At 28.8% G+C, this 12,255-nt stretch overlaps 1 protein-coding gene across 4 annotated transcripts; it reads left to right on the forward strand.

The window, feature by feature from the left end:
- Positions 1-4,010: 4,010 nt before the first annotated feature.
- LOC107907279 (cyclin-A2-2) lies at positions 4,011-10,646 on the forward strand. Of its 4 annotated transcripts, none has more exons than XM_016834583.2 (12): positions 4,011-4,190; positions 5,208-5,575; positions 5,831-6,116; positions 6,474-6,601; positions 6,883-6,975; positions 7,130-7,263; positions 7,656-7,731; positions 8,808-8,884; positions 8,968-9,001; positions 9,102-9,248; positions 9,343-9,477; positions 10,328-10,646. In XM_016834583.2, the coding sequence occupies exons 2-12, from the start codon at positions 5,276-5,278 to the stop codon at positions 10,385-10,387; spliced, it is 1,470 nt and encodes a 489-aa protein (XP_016690072.1). In that variant the 5' UTR covers positions 4,011-4,190; positions 5,208-5,275; the 3' UTR covers positions 10,388-10,646. The 4 variants fall into 4 exon arrangements, with proteins under 4 accessions (XP_016690072.1, XP_040968665.1, XP_016690070.1 ...); XM_041112731.1 differs by having other exon boundaries at positions 5,215-5,575; XM_016834581.2 differs by having other exon boundaries at positions 4,012-4,186.
- Positions 10,647-12,255: the final 1,609 nt, after the last annotated feature.

Raw genomic sequence — 12,255 nt, forward strand, 5'->3', positions numbered from 1 at the left:
TTCATTGTACTTGAATCTATTTCTCCTGCATTAATAATAAAATCTATGTTAATTGAGTTAGACTCAACCTGTAACATCCAAATCATTTAAAAAGTAAAAACTAAAAGTTAATTTCCCTAAAGTAGTTTTTTGGTGGCTAAATTATTGATGGACAGGAATTTGGAATCTATAGAGTTTGAAAAAATAGATTGATTACGACTCGCACAAGTTGTGGTCATAAAAAGGGTTTTGCTTTAAATAGCCAGAAGCAAAAAAGAGAGGGAGGCATATAAATGGTTGAAAGCTTCCCTTTGTTTGAAAATGGAACTGGTTAAGAGTCACTTTGAACTTATTAATTATTCAGTCCCTTTTTTCCAACAAGCACTCATAAATGAACCAACATAAATCAACTCTGTGTTTTCCCTTTGTCTACAGCTTCGTGTGTATATTGCTTAATACTTGTTTCTTTTTAATTAATTGATTTTTAAATTTTAAGATTCAAAAATTAAATTATTTAAATCTTACTTTTTAAGAATATGGATTCAAAAATTAAATTACTTAAACTTTACTTTTTTTAAGAATATAGAGTTAAATACGTTGTGGAAACTATTATATTAAGAGTTAAATTGTATTTTGTTCCTTTAATTTAGAAATAGACAAATTATTTATGTATATTAGATTAAATAGCAAGTTGGCCATTCTGTTAAAAATTTCATTAAAATCTATTGTTAAAAACTGACGTGATTGATAGAATCATAAAATATTTACACGTGCACCTCATGCTATTGCACAATAACTAGTTTTTTAACAATAAAAATAATACAATTTACTTTGTAAAAAACCATGTTTTCAAGTCTTATTTCATGTGTTTATATTTTTCTATATAAAATAAATAAAAAGACGAAACACCCACAAAACAATACTATTTACTTTGTAAAGTGAGTGCATTTTTTTCAACTAAATTGATACTCAATTAACTCATGTCACTAATTTAATCAAGAGCTTTTACCACATATAAATGAATGAAATAGCTAGACAATGATATATATTATACCATGTGTACATCATGTCAAAAATTAGTTTTAACAACATAAATAGATACAAAATTTTACAAAATAAATAATTTATTTTTAATTTAATTAATTTAATTTTTTAAATAAAGAAATAAAATATGATTGAAATCCTAATATAAGTACTTGGATGATAGTTTGAGAGGAATATAATTAATAGGCGGAGCGAGCGGGGACCATGTAATTTCCCTTAAATTATGGTTTATCTCTTTTTAAACGCATGCCTGTAATAAATCATTGTTTTTCAGATATGCCTACTCCTGCAAAAAGTGAATAATAAGTAAATAAATATAGTATAAGTATTCATTATTACTGCTGTAATTTTTCTCTTCTTTTGGAAGTTCAAATTATTTGCTATTTGAAATTAAAATCTCCATCATTGTTGTGTTTATAGTCAACTGTTTTATTTGGTTTGCTCTTTAGGTTTGTTGCATTAAAATCCCATTAATAAAAAAATGTTATATTTATTATTTTTATAATAAAAATATTTATATTTATTCACTTATTACGATGTAAATGAATTAAATAATATCATTTTAAGTTTTTAAAAATAAATATAAAAATTTATTTGTAATAATGGTGTTTGAATCGAATTGCTTAAATTAAAAAATTATTAAGGTATGAATTCAAAAAATGGTATTGAACCAATTCCATTATAAATCAGTATAGATAAATTAAATTAATTAAAAAAATTAATTGAATTGACTAGAACAATTTTTAGTATTTTTTTATTTTTATAAATTTTAATAAATTTTTAAAGTACCCGCAAAGGAGAAGAGGCAAAAGCATCTAACACTGAAATGATTTGGATTTTGACATTGGTAAGAATCCCCGTTTTTCCAGAGTTCCTTTTTATTAAATCAACAAATCAAAGGAAGCAAGAACACGGGTATTTTATTTTTGATTTTGAATTTAGGCAAGCTTTTCCCTCGTTTCTCAGTTCCCAAACTTCAAAGTCACGTAAAATCTACAGTACTCGAGTAAATCTAGATTTTACTTTAGTAAAAGAGTTTAATTAGTCTTTAACCTTTTTTTATTGAGATGTTACAATCTTTAACCTTAAACTTACGTTGCCTTTTCTTCTTCTTCTTATTTTCTGCTCAACATTTGATATTTGATTGTACGCAGCCAAAAAACCTTCAGACATTAGTCGAAATATCTGTTGGTTTTTAATAATTTATAGCAATAAATTTATTTATTTACTAAAAAATAGTTTATGCAATTGTTTAGTTTTACTAAGTTTATTAATCTTTAAAATAAATTATTTGAAAAAATATTTTTCAATTATTAACATATATTATATTTAAGGTGCAATTAAAGGGTTGGTAGAGACCATCCCCTTAAAATAAATTTTTTATTTAGGTCTTTAAATTTTCTAAAAATTTAAATTAATAAATGCAATATTGCATTTTGCTCCTCTTAAAATGAAGAAAATTTGATTTAATCATTTAAAAATTATAAAAATATAGGCTATTAAGATGATGAAATTACATTTTTACTATCGTAAAAATTATAATATAGTTTTGAACCCCTAAAAAGAAATTCTAGCTTCGTCTTGACAATACCTTTTATATTATTGCTACAATTTTATTTTAATATATCTATATATGATTTATATATAGTTGCAAGTGTTGAGTGGAATGGTAATACACCTTTTAAGAGAAAATGTATGTTTGAATATTAGAGATTATATTATTGAGAAGGACAATTTCAAACACTAAACATGAACTATAAAATAGACATGAAAAAAAATTGAATGAGCTAATTGTATTAATCGAATCTGATGTGTAATTACTTTAAAAAGAAAATGTCTTTTAAAAAATTTGACTTGAAACCTTGAATATGAACTACAAAATAGACATGAAGAATCAAAAAATTGAATGAGTTAATTGTATTAATCGGATCCGATATGTAATTACTTAAAAAAGAAAATGCCTTTTAAAAAAGTTGAATTGAAACCTTGAATATGAACTATAAAATAGACATGAAGAATGTAAAAATTGAATGAGTTAATTATATTAATCAGATCCGATATGTAATTACTTGAAAAAGAAAATGCCTTCTACAAGAATTGAATTGAAACCTTGAATATAAACTATAAAATAGACGTGAATAAAAAAATTGAATAAGTTAATTGTATTAATGGGATTCGATATGTAATTACTAAAAAAGAAAATACCTTTAAAAAAATTGACTTGAAACCTTGAACATAAACTATAAAATAGACATAAAGAATAAAAAAAATTAAATGAGTTAATTGTATTAATCAGATCTGATATGTAATTACTTAAAAAGAAAATGTCTTTTAAAAATTTGACTTAAAAAACTTTAAAAGAACTATAAAATAAATATGAAGAATAAAAAAATTAAATAAGTTAATTATATTAATCGAATCCGATATGAAAATTCCTAAAAAAGAAAATGCTTTTGGAAAAATTTACTGTATTCAGATGTAAGAGAATACAATATTTCATTAGATTTCCTTATTGATTAAAATACCATTTTGTTTACATCAATTGGAATTTGAGAACTAAGAATCTGTTTAATTTTTTTTTCTAAATTTAAAAGGAACATAAAAAAGGACTATAAAGATTTGAAATCTTCACTTACCGTAGCTTTCAAATTATTTAGCACAATTTTATGCTTTTTAAAATTATTTTTGTAGCAAAATAAAAAAAAATCCATTGATTTTTACTTTTATTTTTGAAATTGCATGGCGGAGGAAATACAAATCAGATTTCATAATTTACTACTGTACAAAGATAGGCAACCAAAAAATAATTACCTAAAGAGAAAACTTACACATGGGTCAAAACTCAAAAGAATCAAAAAGTCAAAAAACAATGCGTGGAAGATGGAAGAAAGGAGTGGAAATAACAAAAGAAATTTAAAGAAGTTTAAACTGTAGCAGCGTCCCGCTCAAGCTCATACGCTCTCCTCTCTCCTTTTATATCAAGCACACTCTGTGAAAACAACAGCTCACTCACGTATCGCCTTTTTCCCTTTTCTCTGAGATAATCCGAAAAAAGGAAATACAAATAAAAGCATACAAACAAAGTGAGAACTTTTTTTAAAAATTCCTCTCTCGACCTATCCGAACCTCTTCGTTTTCGATCTCGGAGTTCGTCGAAGCACAAGTAAGTAAGCTCGTCTCTGTATCTTCGAATACGAGTTTTTTTTTTCATTTTTAATATTGAATTGTAGTCGAATTTCAATTTGCATTACGTGTTTTGTCATGAATATTTAGTTTTTCTTTTTGCTTGGACATGAGTTGCTGATTTTTTGAAGAAAAGATATGATAAAATGTACTTGTTTAAGAATTAGGTATTTGAGTTTCTGGTTTCTTTATTACCATAAAGAAAATGAAGAAAATGCATGAATCCTCTGTTTTGCTACCTTAAAACAAAAATCAGCTATGGAATTTTTCTAATTCATTTATTGAGAAAATATGATTGTTCAAATGGCACCGTCATTTTGAACTTTGAATTGCACAGTGATTTATTCTTTTATCAGGATGTTATTGCAAAAGATTCGTAGCTTAAATCTTATCTTGATTTGGATTTTTAAAGGTCTCAAATTCAAATCTATGAAAATAGAAAATAGCGATTTCTTAAGACGCTTTAGGTCTTCATTTATATAGACCGGTACCGGAGAAAGAGCAAAACTGCAACACACACAGTAACATTATGTTGCAACTCCTCTTTAAATCCTCCAGGAAAAAAAATCTCTAGTCTCAAAAACAAGTAGTAACTTTATGCATGAAGCTAAGGTTTTTTGGATCGATAAGTTTTTTGAAAATGGAAAACGGCGGCCTCTCATGAATCATAGGTTTATAGGAATATTGGTGACGGAAAGAGAGCCAAAACTGCAAAATACCAACAGTAAATCATGTTGCAGCGCCAATTTAAATCCTTGAGAAATTCATATTTCTACTGTCCGTAAGAAGTGCTTTATGTATTATATTAAGGTTTTTGGGGTCGATATATTATATATATATATTTTGTACCGTAGAAAAAAATTAGAAATATAAACATGGGTTATTCAAAAAAGGGAATATAAACATAGACTAATTGAAGTCATAGTTTTTACTTTTTTTAACAAGAAGTTATTTTCTAATGTGCTCATTCTTCTCACTATCTGACAACAATTTGGTGTTAGAATGCAGGTTCAATGACAAACTTTTCAATTTGAAAATCATACATCGCTCTGGGAAAAGGCAAGCAAGTATGAATAAAGAAAATGAACCTACCGAAGAAGTTGAAGAGCCTACAGGAAGAATTACGCGAGCAAGGTATAAAGCCTTGCGGGCGGCTGGAGGAATATGCTCCTCCTCAAAACCATCTTTCAAACAGGAACAGAAACGTGTTCTTCGATTGAACTCCAAAAGAGCAGCATCAGATGAGAACAAGGCTTCTGTGCCTGCTACTGTTGGCCTTCAGCCTAAAAGAAGGGCAGTGCTTAAAAATGTAACCAATGTCGGCGATGACACTTTGTACATGGACTGCACAAATGCAACTAAAAATCAGGTGAGAAAATCAAATTTCTTTCTTTTTTTGTTGTCATGGAGTTCAGTCAGAAAATTTTCAGTGTACCAAATATTATATGCTTGATTAATATACATATTAAACAACTGAGAAGATTAAGTCCATCACTTCATCCTGATAACGGCCACAAGTGGAGGAATGATTTTTTCTTCTATTTATTCTCCTAGCAACAAAATACTCTTTGCTTAGTACGTGCAATCTAAACTAAGGGTGCCTGTTGATATTGCTGGTTGACAGATCACCAAGCAGACCATTACAGACCATAATGAGAAGAACACAGAAATGTTTGAGGATATTGCCACGGAAATCCCATCAGCTGAAGAGGATGTGAAAGCTAAATTAGCTGATTCCTTATCGAAAATAAGGATGGTGGAAACGCAAGATATCACTTTACCAGTAATACCGGAGGAAAGAGAATTACTGGAATCTAAGTGTTGTGCAAAAAAACGTGCTACCGCAGATGCAATGCCTCCAAAACATGTTTCCGAAATGGATGTTGAATTGCAAAGCCATCAGAAAATAGGTTTGTGCTCTATTTAAAATTCTCCATGTAATGGCATACCTCTATTTGAAAATAAAACCATCGGGTATCTAAGAAATGTCTTACCTCCGTTTTGGAAGAATAAGGTGTCAATACTGCTCTAAGATTAACAGGCAATAAGAAAAACTATTCTGTTTTTGGATCAAAATGTTCATTCATGTTAACGGACGGAACCCTTTTGTGAAAATTGGGCATTTTTATGAGTTTCATGATAAATACTAAACTGGCTAATATGACACTGGTATTAGTAGAGTGGATAACCTCATTTTATGTATGGCTGTGTAGAAGTCACGTTGGCAGTTAGCCCCTAAAAATGTTGCCTTTGATTGGATAATGCAGATCAAAACGAGGCTTGCAAGAAACTAGGAGCCTCGAAAGATGTCGTGGATATTGATTCCAACCTAAAAGATCCTCAAGCATGTGGCTTGTATGCCCCAGACATATACAATAACATGCGTGTTACTGAGGTTGGTGGTGCAATTTTCATTCACTTAATGCCAAATGTGATTGTCATACTTTCTGGTAATAGCACTCTAGTTTCATGGTGAACACTATTCTATCTTATTATTCAGTAAATTTTATTTGAAGCTGCTGCCTTTTTTCATTATTAAAATATTACTAATCTATCTTATTTTGGGAAACTCTTGTACATCTGTTTTTACGAAGAAGGAATGTCGCTTAGCTCGCAAAGTTTTGCTCTACCAGCAAAATAGTTGATGCTTATTTCTTGAGATTGTACTCTCTGCAGCTTAACCAAAGACCTTCAACAAATTATATGGAACAGTTGCAGCGGGATATTACCCCAAGCATGCGAGGAATTTTGGTTGACTGGTTAGTTGAGGTAAGTCAATATGGCTGCATCTCCACTTCTTGAACGCTGGATAAGATGTGCTTGAGTGTATAAAGAGTTGGCTTTTTTCCCACTGTTGTTAGGATGAGCTAAATTTTGGTCTAGTTGAAGTGCTTGCTATTTATAGTTTTTCATACGGTTTCAGGTTTCTGAAGAATATAAGTTAGTCCCAGACACGCTTTACCTCACCGTGAGCCTCATTGATCGTTTTCTTTCTCACAATTTTATAGAAAAACAAAGGCTCCAGCTACTTGGCGTTGCTTGCATGCTAATTGCCTCGTAAGTTCTTTAGTTTGCTTCTGCTCCTAGTACATAATGGAATAAGTTTCACAAAAATTTAAATATCATTAGCACAATTCTTATCAGCAAAGAACTACGTTTTATAAATCTGTTCTGACTATAGTAACTGTTGATCATGATGATGCCAACAACATTAATGAATCTTGTCTCTCTCGTGTGTACTCAATTCTATCTTGGATATGCATGCCAGAGAAAGGGGGATTTTCTTTTTCTCTTTGGATCTCTGGTAGGGTGAAAAGTTACATATCTGTTGAGGTTCATACACGCACCCAACACTTGAATGAGTTTGCTAACATTTGCATCATTGGTTATTATTATCTCTCGGAGTCTTTCTTTAGGGATTCTGACTGCTTTTCTTTTATGGTTTGAAGAAAGTATGAAGAGATTTGTGCACCAAGAGTGGAAGAATTTTGCTTCATCACTGATAATACCTACACAAGAGAAGAGGTATGATCTTCTTTAGTTGCTTAATCTTGCAAATAGCAGTCATTGACTTGTGCTTTGCCATCATTTTCTGCTTCTTAGACCATATGCTTAAAGTAAAGAGTAAAGTAAAAATGTGAGTGAGTGAATTCTGTATTGATTGACATAAGTTGGGATATACATATGGGGAGTAATCAGAGTCCTCAAAACTAATAGGATAAAAGAAAATCAAATGTTAAAACAAAAGATAGAATCAGAAAATTGGATTTAAAAATAAATGAGATAAAAACAAAAATTCAAAATTTAAAGACATTTTGAAAATGTCAATCCTCTTTATTCTGGACTTCTAGACTTCCCTTGACTCCCATCAAATCAACCTTCTTAAGACCTCCTTCAGAGCTTTGGTCATTATACTGCACATTAACAAATAGTTAACACTTTCATTTTAGTCGATGCTGGAAAATTCTCATCTTGATACTCTGAGCGCATCTCAACAGTTCTGTAACTTTTGGGCACTCTTTGATTCAAATAGAAGGTAGCATGATGGATCTAAGTTCGCCAAAAGGACATTGTATTTTGTGGAAGGACAATTAAATAACAATTACCCTGGCATTAAAATCTTACTGCAAAACTAAACAACTTGCAGAGGATTTTTTGTTTGTTAGGAAACCACAAGTATTCCCAAAACTTGCCTTGTGCAAAAGCTGACCACTTGTGAGGTCTATTCCTCATGTAAGTTTAACTCTATAAGGCCTCCTTGCAAATTATGCCCAACTCTCAACACATTTCTTAGTCTCAATAACACTTTTATTCATTCACGTAATTAAAAATAAAAGCCGCTCTGGTCTATGGTTTAGATTGAGTCATTTTACGAGGAATTCCCTAAAGTTCTAAAAACGGTTCCTTACATGCTGTACATTTGTTACATTCTAACTTGCTTGAACTCTTCATATTTCTTAAAGCATTTGTGCCCGACATCTCATTCAGACATGAATATGGGAATATATATTACCCTCCATATATATGAAATACCTCTGCCTAAAATATATCCATATCCGAGTAACATGGCTACAAGGTTCCTGATTCTAATTGCGTGATAGGTGCTGAAAATGGAGAGCAAAGTTCTAAACTTATTGTATTTTCAGTTGTCAGTTCCAACCACAAAAACATTTCTCAGGTAACTAACACCATCTTCTAACTCTACTTTGAATACCACCAAATAATTAAGTAAACCATGAGACTAATTTTCTGTTTTTCCAGGAGATTCATTCAAGCAGCACAAGCAAGTTACAAGGTATTATGTCTGGGAAATCAGTATCTACGTTTCTCTATAAAACTTGAAAAAAGTAAGATGAGAAAAACCTGATTTATGTTTCCATCAACTTGATGTACAGGTTCCTTTAGAACTAGAGTTCTTAGCCAAGTATTTAGCAGAGTTGACTCTTCTTGAGTACAGCTTCTTAAAGTTCTTACCTTCAAACATCGCTGCATCTGCTGTTTTCCTTGCCAGATGGACTCTCAATCAATCAGACCATCCATGGGTATGCAATAGTTGATCCCTCATTATCTTTTTCATCTTTACATGATTATAAAGTTTCTGAAGGAGACATTTTCTGTCTTTTTTTCTTTAAGCAGAACCCAACCCTGGAGCATTACACTAGTTATAAAGCATCAGAGCTGAAAAATACGGTTCTTGCATTGGAAGATCTGCAGCTCAACACTAATGGTTGCTCCCTGAATGCTATACGCGAGAAGTATAGGCAACAGAAGGTAAAATTTTATGCATGCAACTTGGTTTGTATCCAAGATTAGACCTGTGGTGGATTGGGCCGGGCTAGGGGCTGGCTCGATTTTAAAATTTATAATTTTTTAAATTTTTTTTATTTTAAATTTAATTATAAAATATATGAATATGAATATAAAATAATATATTTTTAGGGGAGAGATCCACTTACAATGTGTAACACTTACTATTAATATTTTAATAATCTAACCGTTAAATTTATCAATATAATTATACTTGTCATACATTTAAAATTTAAAATTGATCTTATATCTCTATCATATTGATTTAAAACACTTAATATATTAATATTTATTGAACGATTAAAAGTTTTTTATGTAAAAAAATAGTTAGAAAATTTAATTTACATCAAATTTGACATATAAATGAAATATAAAATGTAACGGTTGGATCTTTAAAATATTATTTTTATAAAGGGATATGAAAGGGTCTAAAATTACTTTAATTTTAGACTGATGCAAGTGAATAGTTTTCTTATTTTAAACATTTTATTGTTTTTAAAATAATGATATGGATTATTTAAATGGATTGAATTATAAGTTGGGGTTTTATGAACAAGTTTATCTAAGATAAATATACTTTTTTTTTCTTTCAACTTTCATATATTTTGAAGAGTTTATATTCCTATCCATGTGTGAATGTATGAGATACAAATCTTGTACATGGTTACTTTAAGAAAATGAAAAAACGAATAACATAATTTCTGTATTCATATGATATTATTTGGAAGCCAAAATTTTAGTCAATGATACGTGCATGTATTATTTTGACCATCATTCTAATAAATTTGGTTTTTCTTTCTTTCTATCATGGCAGTTCAAATGTGTAGCAATGATGACTTCCCCGGAAAGTGTTGGATCAGTCTTTTTAAGATGAAGAAGAAAGCTGATTTTATGTTCTAAACCATTCCCCATCTTGGAGAATGAATCTGATCCAAATATTTAAAAATATTACTTTTTTTTTTTAAGTTGTCCGTTTTGTTGTAACATTTTGTCTGTCAAGTTCTGGTGCTTCCAGACCTACTGTAACCTTGTAACATTCTACACCATCGATCTTTGTTTTCTTTTGTCTTTTAGAGCTTTTTTTCTTCGATCGGACTAGTTCAAGGGCAATGGGAAATTGGAATTAAATTGAATAGCAGTATTTGTTTCTAATATTATTTAAATCTCATAATTTTTAAAAAGAAAGCACTATAAAAATTTGATTTGTTTAGTAAATAAATATTATACTATAAAGCTATGTTTGCATACGATTATACAATAGTTTTAATATGTCTTATATTTGTATTTAAAGTTTTCAGCAACTTTTCTTTCTTTCATCTTAAAGAAATTCATTTTCAAAATTATACATGAATTTTAATTTAATGTGTAATTTTATATAATTTTATATATAATATTTAGATTTGATTTAATTTTTATAAATAACTATTATTATTAATAAAATATTATTTTATATTTATATATTATATATACAAATACTTATATTTATTCAATATAAAAATAAATTAATATATTCATTTTTTATATGCATGCAATTGAATGAAAATAAAAATTTAATATACTTGCATACAATCAAAGTTTAATGTGTATATTAAAAAATAATGCAACTATAATAAAAACATTTAACACCGTTATTACTCCAAATCTCTTATTTAAAACACACCATTGTGATAATTTTTATTACATCTTTTATAAATTTATAATAATATCAGAAGTAAAAAAAAAATTCTAAAAAGGAAATTCGTTAAATACATTCACTAAATCTGAAAAGTCAAAAAAGTGTTTTCAATGTTGTCCAGGTGTTGGCATCTCTTGAAAAAAAAAAAAACTTAATAAAACAAAATGATTTTCGCAAGTGTCCAAAACTGGAGACACAAGCCCTAGGGTTCAAGATTGCAGGAAGAGGTTTCAAGACATTAAAAAAAAAGTTGCACTCAAACAGTAAAGGTTCAAGCCATTTAAAAAGAAGAATCTTGACTTCAAAATCCAAATGTTTATTAAATCATTTATAAATAAAATAAAGGCAGAAAATAAAATCTTCTATCTACTCTTTTTATGGCAAAAAACGTGTGATTTCAGCACTTCCTTGACTAGAAACACGTGATATCCCCTCGTCTAAGATGCCCATACTCTTATTTTAATTTTTTAAAAAACAAATAGTAATTTAAAAATATGAAAAGGAAAATGCAAACTTTAAACTGAATAATTTGATACAGTTTAAATATGAAGAAAAACACTGTTTAATTTAAATAAGTCTGTGCTTTTTCTTTAACATCTAAATAAACCTTTTTTTTTATCTTCTGATTTGTATTTTAATTAACGTTTATCTTTCAAATAAAATATCGATTTATGTTAAAATTTTATTTATACGTAAATTGCTAAATGTTATGAACTTAAAAGTATAAATTCGAAAAATTTAATCTAGATTTTAATAATTAATTTAAATTATCTCACCAATAAAACTTTGGATATTTAATAAAAATTTAAGGTCTTGAGTATGGTAAAAAAATTATGTGTGGATTAATTAATTAATTTGAGTTAAAAGATAATTTATTTAACCATACTTATAATAATTGATTTTAAAACTATATATATTTAAACAAATTTAGGATTGGATTAAACAAAGAAAGAAAGCTTACGAGTGGAGAGCAAAGGTCAAAGTTACGTTTAATATAAACAAACAAAGAAAGAGCCATTCATAGCTTTGGATAGATATTCTTATTGCGATTAAAGCCGATCAAATTG

Source organism: Gossypium hirsutum, chromosome A05 (assembly GCF_007990345.1).
Source record: "Gossypium hirsutum isolate 1008001.06 chromosome A05, Gossypium_hirsutum_v2.1, whole genome shotgun sequence".
NCBI classification, from domain to species: domain Eukaryota; kingdom Viridiplantae; phylum Streptophyta; class Magnoliopsida; order Malvales; family Malvaceae; genus Gossypium; species Gossypium hirsutum.

Excerpts from the sequence above, each read along its gene's own strand:
- LOC107907279 (XM_016834583.2), top strand. The coding sequence starts at position 5,276 with ATGAATAAAGAAAATGAACCTACCGAAGAAGTTGAAGAGCCTACAGGA. Across the intron at positions 6,117-6,473 it reads GCAAAGCCATCAGAAAATAG|ATCAAAACGAGGCTTGCAAG; the intron begins GTTTGTGCTCTA and ends TGGATAATGCAG. Across the intron at positions 8,885-8,967 it reads ACCACAAAAACATTTCTCAG|GAGATTCATTCAAGCAGCAC; the intron begins GTAACTAACACC and ends CTGTTTTTCCAG.